General features: G+C 45.2%; 1 protein-coding gene and 1 pseudogene across 1 annotated transcript in view; one reads left to right on the top strand and one right to left on the bottom strand.

Moving 5' to 3' along the window:
- PDE6A (phosphodiesterase 6A) overlaps window positions 1-22060 on the top strand; it is an 81368-nt gene that overhangs the window by 36784 nt on the left and 22524 nt on the right. The window contains exons 8-17 of the mRNA XM_006150879.3: window positions 3651-3698; window positions 6936-7085; window positions 8124-8267; window positions 10241-10306; window positions 10502-10648; window positions 11909-12016; window positions 14054-14163; window positions 15886-15973; window positions 16833-16933; window positions 17972-18079. Of these exons, the coding sequence (XP_006150941.1) occupies window positions 3651-3698; window positions 6936-7085; window positions 8124-8267; window positions 10241-10306; window positions 10502-10648; window positions 11909-12016; window positions 14054-14163; window positions 15886-15973; window positions 16833-16933; window positions 17972-18079 (1070 nt within the window). The remainder of the gene's footprint in view (window positions 1-3650; window positions 3699-6935; window positions 7086-8123; window positions 8268-10240; window positions 10307-10501; window positions 10649-11908; window positions 12017-14053; window positions 14164-15885; window positions 15974-16832; window positions 16934-17971; window positions 18080-22060) is intronic.
- On the bottom strand, window positions 5110-6951 carry LOC114008198 (40S ribosomal protein S27-like pseudogene; annotated as a pseudogene).

The following is a 22060-nucleotide window of genomic DNA, read 5'->3' as shown; positions in this document are numbered from 1 at the left end:
CCCCGTGCCCGAGATCAGGTCATGTCTGTTAGCTGTATGGCATCCCCATATCAGAGCCTGGTCACCTCTGTATTTCCCTCAGTACATGCTACACAATGCATAGCAGGGTTTTCAGGGTGTTTGTTTATCGAGTATTTTCTTTTCTTTCTTTCTTTCTTTTTTTTTTTTTTTTTTTTTTTTTTTTTTTTTTTTTTTTCCCCGGGGGTTGTATTCCTCCCATGAGAGAGGAAAAGTGAGAAATTACACCCCCTCCGGGGGTGGCCATGATTCAGTTTCTTCTCCTCCATTGTCCTTTCAAGATCTTTGGCACACACTTGTGCCTGGGGTGATTTTCAAGTTGCTGGGTCCAGGACTCAATCCCTGGTCAGCCATGTAGAAATCCAGTGCCTGGACCGAAACTCTGCCTGCAGGCCCTTCCTGAACAGTTTCTGTGTGCCCAGCACTGTGATCGCTCTAGGGATACAAAGATGAATCAGACCCGGCCTCCGCTCTGAGGCACATAATTACGTGGGGACACTTTCGTATTAACAGGTACTTGCACTATAAGATGATAAGGACGTGGTAGAGATATACATGGCATATTCTGGGCATGCAGAGTTGGGAGCATCTAAACTAGCCTTTATGTCCTAGAGTGTGTTGGTCTGAGTTAAGTTTTACAATAAATTGGTCTTAAGCAGGAGGGGGCAGGAAAGAGGATTGCAGGTGGAAGGATCAACACGGCAAACAACATGGGCCCAGAGTTGGCGTGCTGTGCTCTGTGCAGCTCAGTGCTGCTGGACTGTGGGGTATGAGGCGACAAGAGAGGGAGGAGGGGGTCAGGTCACAGTAGGCCTTGGACGCCACATCAAGGGTGTGGGATTAATCTGTAGGTAATGGTGTTTGTTTTAGACTTTTGCCATAGGATGTGTGGGCTTACCAGAGACAGTGAGAGGAAAAGTGAAAGATCACCCCCAGGGGAGACAGCCATGCTGCAATCCCTTCTCCATTCTCCTCTTGGGATTTTGGGCACACATGCACATGTGCCCAGCGTGATTTTCAAGCCTCCAGGTCTGGGACTTGAACTGCAATTAGTCATGTGGGAGTCTAGTGCATTAACCACCATGCCATTTGCTGGCCCTCAGGTGATGGGTTTTAAGATCAGCATAGTCGATTTTCATTATAGAAAGATAACTCTGGAAACTCTATTGAAAATGGATTTGAAGGGCCAGGGCTGGAGAGAGTGGTCAGGGCATTATTCATTTGCCTTAGGCACATGTACTCACTGGGGGGTGGGGGTGGGTGGAGACAGAGACAGAGAGACAGAGATAGTGAGAGGGAAAGTGAGAAATCACCCTCTCCCCCAAGGGTGGATGGCTACACCGCAATCCCTACTCTTCCATTCTCCTCCTGGGATCTTGGGCATGCACACACATACGTCCCAGCATGAGTTTCAAGCCACTGGGTCCGGGATTCAAACAGCAACTGGGCATGTAGGAGTCTGGTGACGGAACCACAACGCCATCTGCTGGTCCCAAGCGATGAGAATCTTAACAAAGACAAACACAATAAAAAATACTATCATTATCACAAACAGCCACTGAAGGCTTCTGATAAGTCAGGCACTAAATAAGTTTACTCATTTAGCACCACTCCGACAGAGACGAGGTGGAGAGAAGGGGATAAGGAGGTCAGAGCTAAGTTTGAGAGAGTAACATGTGCAGGACTTCTCAGAGAGGAACAGAGAAGGGTCGAAGCTCGCTTCAGGCTCTGAGGCTGGACGGATAGTGCTGCTGTCAAGTTTAGAAGTAAGATGGTGAAGTCGTGTCAGACAAGGTGGGACTGAGACCCCTTTCCGGAGCGAATGTGCAGGTAGCTGAGATGATGCCAGTACTGTGGAGAGAGAGGAGAAATGGAGACCGAGCACTGGAAGAGATTAGGAATGGATGACACTGGAAACAGTGAGTGTGGATGAAGACTCCCAGGGAGAACAAAGGGGCAGAGGACCCAGGGTGCCCATATTTAGAGAGCAGATGGAGAAGGAGGAGTGTGTGAAAAAGAAACAGAAGCAGGCTTCAGAGGGTTAGGGTTAGAGTTTGGGAACCCAGGGGAGGAGCATGTCATGGAAAACAAGGAAGTAGGAAATTTCAGGGAGGAGAGAGACCACCAAAGGCAGCAAAGTGGTCTGGTAAGATGAAAACTAAAAACCCTCACTGAGTTTGGCGATTAAGAGGTGGCCCTGATAAAGTCACATTTGGTGGCAAGGTGGAGGCAGAAGCCAACACGTGGTCTGTAAGAAATGGTCAGGTAACAAGAAGGCAGAGTATGTGAAAGCAGAGAGGAAGATGCCCGGATGGTTGCTTTGGGGACTATGTCACATAAAGAACACTTTAATTTTTTAAGAGGTATTTTTGCTATAGGCACATGTGTTCTCAGGCAAGACAGAAAGACAGAAAGAGCTAAATCACCCCCCGGGGGAATGACCAAGCCCTAATCCCTTCTCCTCCATTCTCCTCTTGGAATCTTGGACACACATGCATATGCGCGTCCAGCCTGAGTTTTAAGTCACCAGGTCTGGGACTCGAGCCATGGTCGACTCCGTGGAAATCCAGCAATGCAACCATTACACCATTTGCTGATTACCCAAAAAAATTTTTAAGAGAGATTTTTGCTATAGGGTGCATGTACTTGCCTGAGAGACAGCGGGAGATAGAGATAGACAGTGAGAAATCACTCCCTGGGGGCATGGCCATGCTGCAATCCCTTCTTCTCCATTCTCCTCTTGGGATCTTGGGCACACATGCACATGTCCCACGCATGAGTTTTAAGCCGTCAGGTTCGGAACTTGAACCTCGGTCAACTACATGGAAGTCCAGTAACATAACCATTACCAGCCATCTGCTAGCCCAGTAAAGAAAATATTTTATTTTCAAGGATGGGACAGATTCAAGCAATGCTCACAGGCTGAGGAGAAAGAGCCCCTAGAGAGACTGGAGATTAGGAGAGGATGATGGTACTTGATGGAACTGGTCCAAAAAAAGCCCAGAGGACAGTACAGTGAGTGGGCGGTCCTCAGGCAGGTGCAAGGGCCGTGGTGTGAGAAGAGTCAGAGGAATCAGATACGTGCCATGTGATCCCTTGTAGAGTGGGCTAACCTGGTCCTATTTTCAGGAGAGGAATCTAAAAATATAGAACCAGAGCTCCAACACCTTTCATACTTCATTCTACTTTGGAGTTTAGACCCCAAGGAACAACTCCTTCCTGCCAAAGCAGACAAAAATAGAACCTCAAATTGAGTCAAAGATGGAGTTTGGAGTAGCATTGTTTATATTAGTAATAATTAAAAAATAAACCTGGAGATAACCTGAACACTAAACAAAAGAACAACTAAATGGGGATCATGTATAGCTATTAATAGTGGCAAGTTTCTGTCTTAACTTCTTCGCAACTTAGAAATAGCTTGGCAGTAGAGTGTGCAGTAAGAAGCAATGGTTTAAGATGATGGTTGTCTGCAGTAGCCTCGGTTAATAATTTAAAACCATCTTGAGTATGTCAACCTGATGAAAGAATGCGAATGCCTCGGGCAAGGACACCCTGTTTCGAAACAGCCTGCAGTGCTTCACTGGCGACTGTCAGATCTGATCATCAACCTCATTCCCCTTCGTGGCTTTCAGATTTGCAACATCATGAACGCACCTGCAGAGGACTTTTTTGCATTTCAGGTAAATTAATTTTTATTTGCTCTGGTAGTCACATGATTTTTTTTTTCCTCCAAGAACATTAGAAATACATTAGAATCCACCTACTCTATTGAGAAGTAGTCTCAATAAAGTGGACACACGAGTAGGGAAAATTCACATGCTAATGGAAGTGGGAAGGGAGTTACTGGGTAATTTCCAAGCCCCTTCTGCTTTTTATTTTTAGATTTTTTCCCCCCATAGGGCATGTGTGCTTGTGCAAGAGAGAGAAAGAGAGAGAATGAAAAATCTCCCCAACTCCCAGAAGGGATGGCCATACCGCAATCCCTTCTTCTCCAGTATCCTCTTGGGATTTGGGAACACACACTCGTCTGGCATGTTTTTCAGGCCACTGGGTCCAAGACTCGAACTGTGGAGTTGGCCATGTGCGTTCCAAAGCCTCAACTACCAGGCCACCTGCTGGCCCAGCCCCTTCAGTTTTAACATTCATACCCTTTGTTTTCTGGCCTTGGGACTTTTGCTTATGCTGTTCCCTCCTTGACCATGGCCTCCTGCCCACGTCACCTCTGCACTTCAACACTAACTTCAAAATCTACCACTTGGCCAAGTTTTATTCAGATTTTCCAGAAGAAAAGTCTCTTTCCTTGGAATTTTCATGGGATACTGCTTAGTATCCCATTTGATTTTGTTTGTCCTTTTCCCCTCCTTTTCCACAAATGTTTCTGGAAGACATCCTCTGTGCCAGGCATCGGCACACTGTTACACTGGCTACAAAGGTGGACCAGACAGGCCCTCTGGGCTCCGGATTGTATGGGGAGAGAGACACACAAGGTGGTGGTGTTCAGGGGAGGGGCAGGAGGATGGAGGAGGGCATCTCTAGTGTGGGGAGCTGATTCATTCTGGGAGGAATCAAGGAAATGTGTCTGTGAGGAAATTGTGTTTGGACAATAAAGAGAGGGGAGAGACTGAGAAAAGAGACAGCTTCCTGGAAGGATCTAGAGTAACTAACACATCTGAGTAAGAGACTGAAAAGGTGAATGGAAGGAGAAGATTCTAGAGAAGCAGACCTGGGCAGGCCGTGCAGGACTGGAAGTGCATACCAAGGAGTTTGCCTCTTACCACATTTTTCCCTACTTCATCTTTTATTATGCTTAACTTATGTTTTACACTGAGTTCTCTCAGTAAAACACTGGCTTTCCTTGGTCAAGGGCTGGTCTCATCCTTGTTGAAATCCTCAGTTCTAGGTGCTCTGTCCATATTTTAGGGGTTTAGAATACTAGCTATAAGAAAAACAAATCACTAGCAATTAGGAAATAATTAAGAAAATACTAGAAATGAATATTGGGAAAATCGGTAATTTTTTTTCCTCATAATCAAAGCTTTATTGAAAAACTGACACCAAAATAGGAGATCATTGCTGTATAGCTTACAAAATCAAACATAATCACATTATCTTGGCAGATTAACTAGAATTACTGAACTTATGATAAGGCTTTCCGTGAGGAAACAACACATTTAGCAAGTTGCGTACATCATTAGTATTGCTTTCTTCTAAATGAACAACCTTCTGTGAGTCTGGCGTTTCCCCAGGTTGGCTGGCACAGCACTGGTGAACACCCGCCACAGAACCACTGTCTGAGCATGACCGAAGACCGTAGTGATCTTATAGCAGCCTGGACATTTTACATCCATGAAGTAAGAATTTGGACTTTGAACTAGCCGCTGATTTTTATGTTTGTTCTTTTCCTCTTCCAAGGATGGATGCAGTAAATCTCTAGCCAAAGGCATCTTGGTCCCTTCGTGAGCCCTGACCATCAGGATCAGTCAGGCGACACCCCTAATGAGCCGAAAATCAGTAATTTTTTAACTCTTTCATGGACTTTATCAAAGAGTTTACAGTGAATCTGCTTTTAAAATTAAAATTGCGTTTTATATATTGTGACCGTAACCACATCAATGTGACAAAGCTAAAGAGTTGCTGAGAATTGCTAACCTGATCATAACCACAATATAACATGGTCTTTCCCCATGTCATCCAGTTGATTCCAGTTTAACCACATTAGTCAAAGAAATTTAATCTTATTTTTAGAGTCTAGTCTTCCCCCACAACTCATCTTCCACAAAATAGCCTGGGTGATTAAAAAAATTAAATAAAAAATATCAAATAACTTCCTTGTTTAAAAAGCCTTAATGGTGACCCATTTCGCTTTCCATGAATTATCATGACCTTCAGAGGGAAGAGATTCCCCAAAAGTTAGGGAGTTGGAGGAAAGGCATGTTGTGTTCTTGGGGTATATTCTGCATCCCTACGGAGACCGTCTCCCCTCAGGTGGGAAGACACAGCTGTCTCACTTTCTAGTGTTATTTAAATAATAATGAATATCATCTCACCACCTTAAGAATCTTGGAACTTCAGAATTGGAAAACTCATCTACTCCAGGAAGCCTTCCTTGACTTTTTTCTCTCCTCTGGCTCCCACAGTACCATGAAAGATAACTCTTAGAGAACTTTCCACACTGCAGTGTAATTGCTGGTTAACCTTTCAAACTATGAGCAACCTGAGGCCAAGATCTGGGTCTTATTTGCTTGGGTCCTCCCGGATTCTAGCTTAGTTTCTTGTATATTATAAATGTTTGGCAACTGCTTGCTCAGAAGGATCTAGAAATTAGTATAGTTATCACCATTTATTCCATAAATGATGAAAATGAGGCTTAGACAGATGGAAGATGACTCACCAAAGGCATCTCGTAAGAACGTTGATTATTCAGTGAGATACAGACTCTTGCCCATGTATAGATGAGAATATTGAGGCCTAAAGAGCTAAAAGCAATATCCCAAAGGTAGCACAGAAAGTCAGGCCAAGAGATAAAAAGTGCAGGGCATTTTTAGTTGATTAATGCAAAGTTAAGAGACTCACCAGCACCCCCTTTTAGGCCAGTCCCCTGAAGTTGGCTCCCCTATCTGCAAGGGAAACTCTATCTTCCTGGGCTGTCCCTGCACAATGTTGTGGCCCCAGCACTTAACACATGGCCTGGCACACACCCACCCTGACATTAGGGACAAATACAACATGGCTATCTGACTTAAGGGACTCTAACCAGATGAACTCTTTACTCATGTGTTTGTTGGGACTAAAACCAACCAGCTCCATCCTCTTGCCAACCCCTCTCAGATAGTCAGGGTCACAAAGCAGCATGAAACCCATCTGTCTCCTCTGCAGCCTGGTCCCCAAGGAACCCTAACCTGGCTCTTCTCTTGTAGAGAGAGCCTCTGGATGAATCTGGATGGATGATTAGAAATGTTCTTTCTATGCCAATTGTGAACAAGAAGGAAGAAATTGTTGGGGTTGCGACATTTTACAATCGGAAAGATGGGAAGCCCTTTGATGAAATGGATGAGACCCTCATGGAGGTATAGTTATTAGGGAATCTTTTGCTGTTGGCACTAAGAAGCACCCCACTGCTGGGCTTGGCCCCCAGAGATGCATGGTGGGCCCTGGCATCAGCTGCTGCCCTACCATGTGGAAGGGTCAGAAGCTCACCTGGTCTGGTACAGTCCCAACTCTGCCTTAACAATGTGTTGTCAGAAGGATCTACATTTCTTTCTTTAAAAAAAAAATTTACTTATTTATTATTTTTAAATAAAAAAAAAACTGACCAGAGAGAAGAAAAGTGAGAAAGCCAGCTGCCAGGTTCAGGACTTGAACCATGGTCAGTCATGTGGGATTCTAGTGCCTCAACCAGCACATCACCTGCTGGCTGTCCCACATTTAATTTTTTAAAAGTTGAATCAAGAAACTATTTTGTAAAGCAATTTAAAGTTTACAGAAAAATGGAGCAGAAAGTACAGAGAGTTCTTTCTGTACCCCCCGTATGCACATACACAAAATGCGTTCCCGTTGTGTAAAGTTGTTATGCAGAAGGATAATACTTTGCTTTATGTGTAATAGTGCTTTATTTAAAGTGTGTTCACATCTGTATTTTATCTTTCTCTCTCTCTCTTTTTTTTTTTTTTTTTAAATTTTCCTATAGGGCATATACACTTATCAGAGAGAGAAAGAGGTGAAGGGAAAGCAAGAAAGCACCTGCCCGCACCCTCCGGGGGGAATGACCACACCACAATCCATTCTCCTCTTGGGATTCTGGGCACACATGTGTATGCTCCTAGTGTGTTTTTCAAGGCACTGGGTCCAGGACTCGAACTGCTGAGTTGGTCATGTAGAATCCAGCTGCCTTCATCACCACGCCACCTGTTGGCTCCATTATTTTATCTTATCCTTGCAGCATCTCTGTGAGGTGGACAGCACATGGCTTAGCAAATCCATTTTATAACTGGGAAAATGGAGGTTTAGGTTTAGCCCTAAGGTAGAGTTAAGATCATATCTGGGTGTTTTGTCTCTGATTCTTCCTTCCTCTCTTTCTTTCTTCTTTCTTTTTCTTTTCTTTTCAGTCTTTGACTCAATTCCTGGGTTGGTCTCTCTTAAATTCTGACACCTATGAGTCAATGAACAGACTTGAAAACAGGAAGGATATTTTCCAAGACATAGTGAAATATCATGTGAAGTGCGACAATGAAGAAATTCAGAAAATCCTGGTGCGTAATGCTCTTTACTTGTTTCTACTCTAGCAGAGACTGCGCCTTGGAGATGCGGGCAAACTGAGGTGAGACCTCACGCTCCAGGAAGGAACAGCCTGGGTGTGGCTGCTCACTGCCGTGTCACTCCTGCCTGGTGCGAAGATATTGTGGCCCTCGAAGTAGAATGAATGAGTGGATGGATGGGTGGTTGGGTGGCAGAGTGGTGCATGATGACTGTACTGTGTGGCCTGGGGACAGCTGTACCTTGCAGGGTCACCTTAGTCATGGGGCCTGACCCTGGCTTGGCAGCTCCAGAAACTCCGTCTTTCACTGTGATCACGGCAGACTTAGCATCGCGGACAGGGTTATCCCTAATCTCAACTCTGAGAGGAAGCTGTATCTGATGTGACCGCAGGACAACGGTCAGCTTCTCAGAGGCTGCTTCGGGTGGGGTCAGCTACTTAAAAGACCAAGTAAATCACAGAAGGGTTTGGGAGCAACCTAGTTCAGAAGTAGGGAGTACTCATGCGGTTTCATGTTCACAAGGGGAATGTAGACTTCTGATCTTGCAGGTTACTCTTGAGCATTATACCTCTTAGGTAGACAGAGTAAGGATTTCTTTTTTTTCTTTTCTTTTTTTTTTTTTTTTTTTTGAGAGACTTTTGCTATAGGGCACATGCACTCGCCAGAAAGATAGAGAGATAGAAAGTGAGAAATCACCCCAGGATGGCCACGCCGCAATCCCTTTTCTTCCATTCTCCTCTTGGGATCTTGGGTGGGCACGCACACACATGCACCCGACATGAGTTTAAGCCACTGGGATCGGGACTTGAACAGCGGTCAACTACATGGAAGTCCAACAACATAGCCATTATGCCAACTGCTGTTCCTCCAGAGTAAGGATTTCTATCCTCATTGTAGAGATAAACAAACTGAAAGCCAGGAGGGACAAGAAACGTGTCCCCAGATAACCCAGCTGGTGAATGGTCTCCCTTAACCGCTAGGCTATAGAGCTAACTCTGGTGGGGTAGGAAGTGTGTACTAGAAATTTATTTTAAAGTATATAAGAATCAATGATCCATTATTCCTGGGGTTTTGATCCCAAAGAGACTGAGATTTTAGAAGTAAACTGAATTGGCCAGATGACATGGGATATAATGTTCAGCTAAAATCCAACAATTTTGGTTTCTAGGCCTCACAAATATAATGACACAGCCCAGTGTCGGTACCATGACCAATTTGACAATCTCATCCCAATAACTAGTGAATTCGGAGGAAAAACATCCAGTTTGGGTGAATTGCTTCATGATTTGCTTGACTTGGGGCATAAATCCAGCCAAATCATGGGTATAGAGCCCTTATTGGAGCAGAGCCCCCATGAGCCGGATTTTTCTCTGGGTCAAGAAGTCAGAAACAAGTAACTGGGTCCAGGCGCCCCAACCATGGGCCTTGGAGAAACAGGCCCAGAGAGACAAGGAGCTTGCCTCAAGTCAGTAAATGAGAGGAAGAACCAGGTCCATGGCCAGAGGCTCCTTACTCCCAGTCAGTAAGAACAACAATACAAACATCCATAACATTATTTTACTGCACGTCAAGCCCCGAGCTGAGAGCTTTACCTGCATTATTTAATTTAGTTCTATAACATGCTATAGAAAAATTATTTTTGCAAGATCAAATTTTAATTCACCAGTTAAGTACGTTTATTATCCCCACTCCACAGACACGGAAACCGAGCTCAAAGACATTAAATAACACTGCTAGTGAGTGGCAGAGCTTCCGTTTGGTTGCAGGGGGTCTGTGGCTTCAAAGCCCATGACTTTGAATTTGCTCATCAATGAATGTGGAATGCCAGCCTGGGGTTGGTGGTTCTATTGCAAGGACTTTGGGGGAAGGAGAAACATGGAAATGAAAATATGAAGGGATATTTAGGCCTTTGCTGTAGTAACATTTTTGCTTTTCCTCTCTCTCTCTGCTGTTTTGGGTCATGGCAGAAAACCAGAGAGGTATATGGGAAGGAGCCTTGGGACTGTGAGGAAGAGGAGCTGTCTGAGATCCTGGTGAGCTACACCTGAGCAGCTCTGGCCCAGATGTCTGCCAGCCCAGGGCACTCTTGAGAGTGCAGGGCATCTCACCGCAAAGCACGCTCCCGTCACTCGGCTCCGATCGTCCCTGGGATGGGGACAGGGTTTGGGAGGGAGGCGATTGAGGAACACTTCATGTCCTCTAATCACTTGACTCTGTTCCTTACACAGCGACAAGAGCTGCCAGATGCAGAGCAATATGAGATTAACAAATTCCACTTCAGTGACTTGCCCCTAACGGAACTGGAGCTGGTGAAATGTGGGATACAGATGTATTATGAGCTCAAAGTGGTGGATAAATTTCACATTCCACAAGAGGTGAGGTCAAAGCAAACACCTTTTGTGTTCTTTTTTCACTTTTTCTTGCTTAAAATAAACGGAACAACTCAATGAGTACCTTAAGAAGACAGTACCATCAGTGTTTGCGATCCAGGCGTTAGTCAGATGAGTCATGCATCAGAAGAGACACATATTCCTCTGAACTGGGGTGTTGTGGGGGCTTTGGCCTTTTGCAGTGGGTTCCAAAGCACTTTGTTCGGAAGGCTGTGAATAGGTATGAAGCCAAAAAGGACTCTGGTCAAATGAGGGTGGGAAGTGTGGGTCAAATCAGTTTTAAAGGGGTTCTGTCCCTGTCGGGTTCCTTACTAAGGTGTGCTGTGAATCTAGGGGGGATGCGAGACAGGCGGGGAGGGTGTGTGTGGGTTGTACAGTGCACGGAATTTCCCAGACCTGCTTGATTAAAACAGTGGTTCTGGGGGACCAGCAGTTAGCATAATGGCTATGTCGCTGGACTCCCAAGTAGTCGACCACGGTTTGAGTCCCAGACCCAGTGTCTTAAATGCAAGCCAGGCACATGTGCGTGCGTGCCCAAGACCCTGAGAGGAGAATGGAGGAGAAGGGATTGTGGCGTGGCCATCCCCCTTGGGGGGTGATTTCTCGCTTTCCGTCTCTCTGGCGAGCTCATGTGCTTTTTTCCGTCTCTCTGGCGAGCTCATGTGCTTTATAGCAAAAACACCTCTCCAAAAAAAAAAAAGCAGTGGTTCTCAAAGTGTCATCCCAGACCACATTGACACTACCTGAGATTATCAGAATTGCAAGCTCTCTCTCTCTCGCCCTCTCCCTCTCTCTTCTCTCGTCCTCTCCCCCCCCACACACACACACATACACTCTCCCCTCTAATCAATCAGACACTCTGTTTCAATAAGCTCTCCAAGAGATTCTGAAGCACACTCAAGTTTGAGAACCACTGGATTAAAAGAACCCTTTTGTTTTCCTAGACTCTCTCCTAGAAAGCCTCCATCAGCTTCTCCCAGGGTGCCAGCTCTTCAGTTCAGTTTGGAAATCACTGATGGAGCTCAGAGGAGTGACACCCACCCACCCTTTTCCCTAACAACACTACCCATTTTCATAGTATTTACCTGTTTGCAACGTGTTTGTATTATACAGCATGACGGCACCTGTTGCTGGTTCCTACCTTCTGGTCTAGTGATGGGGCTGGAGGGTCTCGGGCCTCAGGAGGGTGGACCCTGTGCCCTTGGCCAGGTGTGAGCTACTCCATTGGTGTGCATGTGTTCACAGGCCCTGGTGCGGTTCATGTACTCCTTGAGTAAGGGCTACCGCAAGATCACCTACCACAACTGGCGGCATGGCTTCAACGTGGGACAGACCATGTTCTCTTTGCTGGTGGTAGGCTGGGCCTGTGGGGCGTTGGAGGCTCGGGGTGGGCAGGACCACGTTGGCAGTGGGCTCTGGTCACACTGGATGACTTCATGCAGACTCCAATGGCAGCCATGGCATTGTTCTTCTTTCTGTTGATTGGCTTTTAAGAATTATACAAAAGGGGCCAGCAGGTGGCATGGTGATTAAGGGTGCTGGACTCCCACATGGCCAACTGTGGTTCCAGTTCCAGACCTGGCAGCTTGCTTTCTCAATTTCTCTCTGGCACTCTCTTGCTCTCTCTCTCATGCTGTTCCTCTCTGGTCAAATAAAAATAAATAAATAAATAAAGTTAAATAAAATATTTTTTTAAAAAAGAATTATGCAAAAGTAGTACATGCTTAGTATAAAAGAATTCCAAGAATAGAGAGAGAGGCACATACAATAAAAAGTGAGAGAAAGCTGCAATCCTTCTTCAAGCCCAGTCTGGTTACCTGGAGGTAACCACTGCCAAGCTCCTTCCAAATTTTCTTTTTGTAACGTAGAGACTTATTTGTGCACATACCTGGATATAGACACATACACACAGTGTATCTTGTTTATGACCGATGGAATAATATTCTATGATATGCTTGTACCATTTGAAAACAGGTAACTCAATAAACCACATTCTTCTATTAAATATATCTCACAAAAAATGTACTTTTTAAACCATTTTTGCATGTACAATTCAGTGGCATTAAGTACATTCACCTTGTTGTGCAGACATTCCCACTCTCTATCTCTAGAACTTATTCCTTATCTTAAAAGGAAACTCCATACCCGTTAAACAAGAACTCCATCTCTGGGAACTATATTCTAATTTCTGTCTCTGTGAATTCAACTAGTCTATGTAACTCACATAAATGGAAGCATCCCATTTCCAAGGTCCATCTAAGCTCTAAGGTTATCGTGGCAGAGTATTCCGTTGCTTCCATATACCAGTTTCTTCCTTGGTTGGGTGTGGAGGATGTTCTCCATCTTTCACTATTACGACAGTACTAGGAAATCCTTGGACGGACATACTTCTGTGCTTTTATGTTAATAGTTTTGGCTCAGAGAGATTTGAGCTCTTTACATTTCATTTTAAACAAGTGCCCCATTGAGGCCATGACTCAATTTTCTGCTCTTGCTTAACTTCCTCATTCTTATGTCCCTATGGTCAGGCCAGAGTAGGTGCTGGAATCGGGAGGCAGGTATTCAGCAGGCCACCATAGCTGGTGACAAGCAGAACCCTGAGATTTGGCTTATTTCTTAGGGTCTCAGCCTTAGCTCTCTGGTCTCAGCCTTAACTCTCAGCTCCTCCCCACCCTTCACTTCAACACTGGCATGAACAAGGAGTTAATTACTTAAGGGAGTCTCAGGGGAAAGATTCCTCTGGGCTGTGTTTAAACTGGTAGACCAGGTTTGGAAGGTTTGCTTTACCAGTCTGACCATGTTCAAACACTCCAAATCCTAAAACCTGATGACTATAAACTTCTCAAAAATATAGTCCAATTCTCTCCACTCCTAGTGTGCAAGTTGGGACTCTGAGGCCCAGAGGGGGATGAGACCAGATAGGATTGCCTAGAATAGGAAGACCAGTTTCCTTGTTTGCCTAAGACTATCCCAGTTCTAGTATTGAGAGTCCCACATCCCGGAAACCTCCTCAGCCCCAGCTAAACCTCTGGTTGGCCTATGGAGCCAGGAACAGAGCCAAGATTAGACCCGCATTTTCATTTTCTGCTCTGATCTTCCCTGGGATGGGGACAGGGTTTGAGAGGGAGGTGATTGAGGAATACTTCATGTTCCCTAATCACTTGGTTCTGTTTCTTATACAGCAACAAGAGCTGCCAGATGCAGAGAAATATGAAATTAATAAATTCCACTTCAGTGACTCGCCCCTTAACAGAACTGGAGCTAGTGGGCCTCCTTCCTCACACCTGCCATCTTGGCTCTGTTTCTTCCCCCGCCCTGCCTTCCCCTTTCCCTCCCCCCCCCAAACACACACACACAAGGAGTGATTTGTACCTCTGATTGCCCTTCTAGACTGGAAAGCTGAAACGATACTTCACGGACCTGGAGGCCCTGGCCATGGTCACAGCTGCCTTCTGCCATGACATTGACCACAGAGGCACCAACAACCTCTACCAGATGAAGTGAGTCAGCCCTCACTGGTGGAGCTCACTCTTTAGTTCTTCAGGGCCCCCAGACACAATCACAGACTAAGAGGAAGCCCCACTGTCCAGTTTCCCATTTCCTCTGCCCTTGGGGGCCAGGTCCACTCCTGAGGTAGATAGAATAATAGAATATGAGGTAGCTGGAATAATGAGCCCTGGAAGATGTCTGCCTCTCAGCCCCCAGAGTCTGGGAGTATGCTTACACTCAAAGGGCACCTTGAAGATGTGGTCACATTAAGGTTCTTGAATAGAGGGATTATTCAGGTGGGCCCCGTGTCATCTGAAGGTTCCTTATAAGAGGGAGGCTGAGGTCAGAGAGGAGAGAAGATGTTACCCTGTTGGCTTTGAAGATGGAGGAAGGGGCTATGAGCAAGAAATACAGGTGACTTCTAGAAGCTAGGAAAGGCAAGCCTATGTTCTCTCCTAGAACTTCCACAAAGAAAGTAGCCCTGCAGACTCATTTTAGACTTCTGAACTCTAGACCTATAAGATAATACATTTTTTATTGTTCTAAGTCACTAAGTTTTTGACTGTCATAGCAGCAAGAAGAAACTAACACATTAAACTCCTTCATTCTCCACCTGTCCTGCTCTACCCACTGATCTAATTTGAACCAAGAGAATGAACCAATAATGGCTCGTTTGCCCACCTAGTGTTTATGATGCTCATAATACATGATGTGGTAGGCTACACCAAGAGGTACCATGGTACAGCCCCTGTCCTCTCAGAGTGCATGTTCCAGACAGCCGCTGAAGCACAGTTCATCCATGGTCTTGTTGGATTCTCATGACCACCCTGTGGGCTGAGCAGAGCAGGGACTAGTATTAGCTCTGTAATTCAGAGGAGGAAACTGAGGCTCTGACCAGGGTGCAAGGCCTGTAAGTCATTAACGAGCACTAGAATTCGTGGTTCTCTGAGTCTTCTCAATATGTCCATGCTGCCTTCAGACTAGAGACTATTTACCTTTATGCTGTGGGACTCTAAGTACTGAGCCCAGCCCTGGCACATAGCAAGTACTCAACAAATATTGATTCCATAAAGAAATGAGTAAACACACTGCTTGTGAGAATTCAAAAGCCTCCTCTAAGACTTAAATAGGAAGGATCAGGGACTTGGTGATCTTTGAAGCATGGCCTGGTGACGATGTCCATGGCTGGCTATAGGGTATCCATGAATCTCTAAAACTGCATGTGATCGTGTGTGTTTATGCCTTTTTCGGGGGATATATATATATACATTTTAATAATTATTTTATTTAACTTTATTTATTTATTTTAATTTGACTAGAGAGGGACAGAATGAGAAAGAGAGAGAGAAAGTGAGAAAGCAAGCCACCAGGTCCAGCACTCAAACCATGGTTGGTCATGTGGGAGTCCAGTGCCCTTAACCACCCCACCACCTGCCAGCCCCTCCATATTATATATTAACATATTCTCTGAAGAGTTCATGACCTAAACGATGCTCAATCACTTGTAGAGGAAGCTAAAGACTAGAGTCAGGAGACTGACTACTCAGTGCGAACTCTCTGTAGTCTCACTGCATGATCTTGTGCAAGTCCTTGCTCATTCCTGAACTTCATTCTCTCTGCCTGCAGAAGTAGGAGGCGGCAGGAACTGGATAATGTCTTTAACTTCCATCTTGGTCATTCCATATGGATTCATTCATTTTCTCTTTAAATCTTTCTTTCTCTTCCTCATTCAGATCCCAGAACCCACTGGCCAAGCTCCATGGGTCCTCCATCTTGGAAAGACATCACTTGGAGTTTGGCAAAACATTGCTCAGAGATGAGGTAGGATGAGGGTTCCCTGCACTGGCCTGAGGACCTGGGCCAGGAAAGCCCCATCAAGAAGCTTAAGCATGGCCCAGTGTGGTGGTGCACACTGCTGACACTGTGCTCCATAGTCTGAGAACACATGGGAGGCCAGGGTTCAATCCCCAGTCCAAGCTAAAGACTGCGTACAATAACATGTCCCTGTAATCTCAGTGACTTGGGAGATTGAGGCAGGTGGATCATGAGCTCAAGGCTGGCCTGGGCATCAGAGCAAGATGCTGTCTGAAGGAGCTGGGCAGAGTGGCTATGACTGTAGTCTCAGCTACGTGGGAGGCCGAAACAGGAACATAGTGACACAACAAATCTCTCTCTCTCTTTTTTTTTAAATTTAAGTTTTGCTATGGGGCTCATGTGCTTGGCAGAAAGAGAGACAGAGAGAGAGAGAGACATAGAGAAAGAGAAAGTGAGAAAGCACCCCCCCAAGGGAGATGGCCCATCACAATCCCTTCTACTTTATTCCTTTGGGATTTTGGGCACGCACGAACATGTGCCAGGTATGTTTTTCAAGCCACTGGGTCTGGAACTCAAAATGTGCAGTTGACAATGTAGGATCTAGCTGCCTTAACCTCACCGCCTGCTGGGCCAGTGAGATGACAAAGAAAAAGGAGAGGAAGAGGAGGCAGAAGAAGGAGAAGAGAAGGAAGAAGAAGACGACGAAGCAGCAGCAGCAGCAGCAGCAGTCTGAGTGTGCCCAGGCCTAGGCAGCACCTTTTCCATTGGCCTGGCCTGCCCCTACCAACATCTGGGCTGCCCATTGGTTGCTGAGTGACTTTACTGCCCAATCACCTCTCCCACCTCGCCTCTGCTTTTTCCTTAGAACTTGAATATCTTTCGAAACCTCAGCCGCCGACAGCATGAGCATGCGATCCACATGATGGACATTGCCATCATCGCCACGGACCTCGCCTTGTATTTCAAGTTGGTATTTCTCCTCATTGTAATAATAGCTGCTTATGATAACAATGTCCTGGTGAGTTCAGTATGCACGGGGTGCCCACTCGACACTGTGCTAAGGGCACATTAACTCTCCCTACAACCCTGTGGTTAGGAACTATTTCTGCCATTGCTCAGCTGGGAAACTGAGACCCAGGACAAGAGGTTTGCTAAGATTAGATGACAAATCAGTGGCAGAGTCTGCGTTGAAACCTGGGTCTTCACTCTCAGGCTTTGGTTCTCTGAACCTCACTTTATTAAGCCTCCATCTGAAACAGCCCATGTTGGAAGCCCAAAGTATAGAGAAGGATAGCAAGTGAAAGGCATGACATTAGTGGGACACAGAAATGGTTTATTACTGGGACCAGCAGTTAGCATAATGGCTATGTCGCTGGACTCCCATGTAGTCGACCACGGTTCAAGTCCTGGACCCGGTGGCTTAAACTCACACTGGGTGCGTGTGCGTGCATGCCCAAGATCCTGAGAGGAGAATGGAGGAGAAGGGATTGCAGTGTGGCCACCCCCCTGGGGGGTGATTTATTGCTTTCTGTCTCTCTGTCTCTCTCTGTCTTTCTGGCAAGCGCATGGGCCCTATAGCAAAAAAAACCCCTCCCCAAAAAAAAAAAAAAAAAAAAAAGGAAAAGAAATGGTTTATTACCTGTTGATGATAACATGTATGGTATTCTCAGCTGGACTGGTCTGAGAAGTATTTCATGTTGGGTAAATTCTTTTTACAAGCCAAATGATGTATAGTGATTGACTGTAAAAAATAATGAGAATAAATAATAATAATAGTAATCTGAAAAAAATGATGAAAAGCTATTTAATGATGATGATGTGGATAGTAATGTCTTTGTCTTGACTGATATGCATGGTAATCGTGCTGGAAAAAGAAAATATGCTGCAAAGATTCAGGTGATTCAATGTAATATAAAAATTATGATAATAATAAATAAAATAAAAAGCCCAGAGCTTGACATGTTCTAAGATTTGTTCCTTAGAATAAACTGGTGTGTTTTGTAGGAAGAGGGCGATGTTCCAAAAGATCGTGGATCAGTCTAAAACATACGAGAGTCCCGAGGAGTGGACGCAGTACATGATGCTGGAGCAGACGCGGAAGGAAATCGTGATGTGAGTTCAGACAGGAGTCAACCCGGAATCCTCTTAGGCCCCGGGCCATGAAGGGCTGTACTGAGAGCTTCCGCTGTCCTCAGCGAGCCGGGGCCACTTTCCCCTTGGAGGCTGCCAACATATGAAAATATGAAACCGAGCCTCACGAGTTATGACATACGTTTCATCTTTATTTTAGTTCTAAAAATACAAGGCAGTATTACTGTTTTATTTTCCTGTACACAAAGAGCGTCATAGTTGAAGTATTTTGATCATAAAATCTAGGATTTGGGTGGTACAGTGATGTAACTTTTGAGTTTTTGGTAAAATAAAAAGCCTTTTACTAATTATAATTTGAGTGATAGCTACATGTCACTCAACTATAGAGACTTAATTAGAAAAAAATTTTTTTTAATTTGCCAGAAGGCGCATACACACATTGGAGATAGATGCTAGGGGGAGAGGGTGACAGAATGAGAAAGCACCCCCCCCCATGGGGAATGGTCATCCTGCCATATCTTTTCCTCAATTTCTCCTTCCTTTTAGGATTTTGGGTACGCACACATACACATCTGATGTGTCTTTCTAGCCATCAGGTCTAGGATTTGCACTGCACACTTGGGCGTGTGGATCCAGCAGCCACCAGTTGGCCTGAGATATAATTTTTCACCCCTCCTACTGGCAAAGATAAAAACATTTGATCTTTTCACTCCTCTGTGTTGAGCAGAATAGGGGGAAACAGAAAGTCTCAGATAATCTCATTCACCATCGTGGGAATGTAAATAGACACAGGATCCATGGAAGGTAATTTGGCTGTGCCTTGTAAATGCCCTGGGTAGCTCCATAGTACATGGGGTTAAGTGCAGTGCTTTGGGAGCTGGATCCCACATGGGTGACCACAGTTCAAATCCCAGCTCTGGGGGGTTTTAAGAAACACTCTGGGTGCATGTGTGTACATGGCACAAATCCTGATGCAAGGGGGAATGCAAGAAAAAAGAATTATGGTGTGACCACTCCCTGTCGAGAGGCTGCTTGCTTTCTCGCTCTCTCCCTCTGGCAAATGCACACAACCATCCGGCAGTAACATATGTTCTAATTGCAGCATTGTTTGTAATCACAACTTAAGTACCATTAGTTAGGGACCGGGTTAAATAGGTTAGGGTACTTTCATATAATCAAATATCATACAGACTTTACAAAGAAATGATATAATATAAAAGATAAAAGATTTGGGACCAGCAGATGGCGAAATGGCTACGTCGCTGGATTCCCTTGTAGTTGACACAGTTTGAGTTTTGGACCTGATGGCTTAAACTCACGCCAGGCGCGTGTGCGTGCGTGTCCAAGATCCTGAGAGGAGAATGGAGGAGAAGGGATTGCGGCGTGGCCATCCCCCCTGGGGGGAGGTGATTTCTCACTTTCTGTCTCTCTGTCTCTCTCTGTCTTTCTGGCGAGTGCACATGCCCTATAGTAAAAACCTCTAAAAAAAAAAAAAAAAAGAAAAAAAGAAAGAAAGAAAAGAAAAAGATACAATATTTAGTGAAAAAAATAGCCAGTGCAGTGCATATCATGGTACTCTTAAGTGGAGGTCTTTGGATTGAGGTCCTCATACCCCCAGGGAAACCAAAGCCTTCTAAGAGGTCTGAGCGGGACTAACCCTAAGGGAATAATGGTCTCTTTTTAAATATTGATCTTCTTGAGAAAGCACAAGCATAGTAGGTGAGGCATTCTCCCACCCTTAGGACACGTTCCACAGTCCAGGCACCTCCGCCCTCTCTGCAATCTTCCTCAAGTGCATTGTCCTAGTGCAGACACCTCTGGGCCATCACACAGAGGAGCAATTTGAAAACTGGGGTTTTCAAAGTCTCTTTTCATGAAGGCATCATAAACTCAAGGAAGAGCATTAAGCCTTTCCTGTCCTATATATATATATTTTTCTTCTTTTTAAATTTGCTATAGGCCATGTGTGCTCGCCAGAGAGAGACAGGCAGGGAGAGATAGAGAGAGAAAGTGAGAGAGCACCCTATCCATCCCCCAGGGAGGATGGTCATGCCACAATCCCCTCTCTGTTTTCCTTTCTGGATTTTGGGAACACCCATATGTCTTTCAAGGTGCTGGGTCAGGGACTCAAACCGTGCTGTTGGCCATGTGGGATCCAGCCACCTTAACCACCATACCACCAGCTGGCCCCCTATATATTGTGTGTGTTTTTGTTCTTTTTTTCTCTTTAAAACAGTTTTTTTCTTGGCCCTTTATGTGTTCACACACACACACACACACACACACAATTTCCCTTCCCTTTCACACAGAACTCTTCTGACACCAGATATGTGTGGTTTTCTTTCCCACGATTCTCTGATTCTCTGTGGTCATCAGCTGGGTGCCGTATAACTCAGTCCAAGCTGAAGGCCCATTTCCGCATGACTGCCCCCACTTCAGATGTCAGCTGTGAGTCTGGACCTCTTAGACTGACCAATCAGCTACAAATCAGGGATTTGCACAACCCCCTCCTCAGGTGTGATAACTTGCTAGAACGCCTCATGCAACTCAGGGCTACATTTTACTTATGTTTACAAGTTTATTATACCAAAAGACAACATTACAATTTAGTTTAGAGATTTTTTAAAAAATTGTTATAAGGTGGGGACTAGCAGTTAGCATAATGGCTATGTCGCTGGACTCCCATGTAGTCGACCGCGGTTTGCATCCCAGACCCGGTGGCTTAAAACTCACGCCAGGCACATGTGTGTGCGTGCCCAAGATCCCAAGAGGAGAATGGAGGAGAAGGGATTGCAGCATGGCCATCCCCCCCAGGGGTGATTTCTCACTTTCTGTCTCTCTGTCTCTCTCTGTCTGGCAAGTGCACGTGCCCTATAGCAAAAACCTCTCAAAAAAAAAAACAAACAATTGTTATAAGGTGTATTTACTCACCAGAGAGATAGAGAGAGGGAGAAAGAACCTCTCAATGGGATGTAGTCACACCACATTCCCTGTTTCTCCATTTCTCCATTCTGTCAGGATTTGGGGAATGCACACACATGTGCCCAGCATATTTTTCAAGCTTCAGGGACTGGTATTTGAACCTAAGTTGGCCATGTGGGCTCTGGCTCCCACTTTAAAAAAAAAAATTATTTGTCTAATTTTACTTATTCTTTTATTTATTTTAATTATTTGGCCAGAGAGAGAGATACAGAGAGGGAAAGAAAGAGAGAAAGTGAGAAAGCAAGCCACCAGGTCCAGGACTTGAACCGTGGTTGGCCATGTGGGAGTGTCCTGTGCCTTAACACATGTTGACCACATGCTGACCCCCTGGGATCTGGCTCCCTTAACCACTAGGTGACAGGGCCAGCCCAAGTTTAGAAGTCTTAATTGGCTTTATTTTGTAATTCTAGAATCAGGCACCACTTCATTTTATTAAATAGTGTTTCCGGGTCAGGTTAGGTAGAGCAGTAGTCCCACAACCGGACCCACAAGGGAGCGTACCTGGGTTCCTGTACTGGGACCTCCCTGAGCTCACGGGGTCTAGGAGAACATGGCCAGGAATCTAGAGTGGCCAAGTCTGGGGTAGATCATGGTGAGTAGACCCCTTGGGAGTGAGGTGGGGTGGGGTGGGGAAAGTGTCTCTATTCTTTCTCTCTCTCTGTTTCTCTCTCTCATAGGAGAAAAAAGTCAATAAACTGTAAAATAAAGGTGTCTCAATGCATCGAGCAAAAGAAGTTGGTTTTATAGACAAAGACTGAAAAGGCAGAAATGAGGAACACAAAGCAGATCCGTCATTTCAATTTGCTTACCTTGTGAGGTGAGAGCAGGGAGAAGACAGTAGATGAACCCAAGTTAACACAGGTCCCTTCAGGTTCCTTTTCTTGTGTAATGATTAAACCAAGGGAACTTCACTGTCACGTCTACAGAAATGCCTGTTTGGGAAATTCTCCTGGTCCCTGGGAAGGTCAAGTAAACAGCATAGTTTCAGCGTGGTGAGGTGAAACTTTTGCATGAGGTACT

Source organism: Tupaia chinensis, unplaced genomic scaffold (genome assembly GCF_000334495.1).
Source record: "Tupaia chinensis unplaced genomic scaffold, TupChi_1.0 Scaffold000303_1, whole genome shotgun sequence".
Lineage (NCBI taxonomy): Eukaryota > Metazoa > Chordata > Mammalia > Scandentia > Tupaiidae > Tupaia > Tupaia belangeri.
Note: the sequence above shows the minus strand (reverse complement) of the source record. Positions and strands in the feature narration are given on the sequence as shown.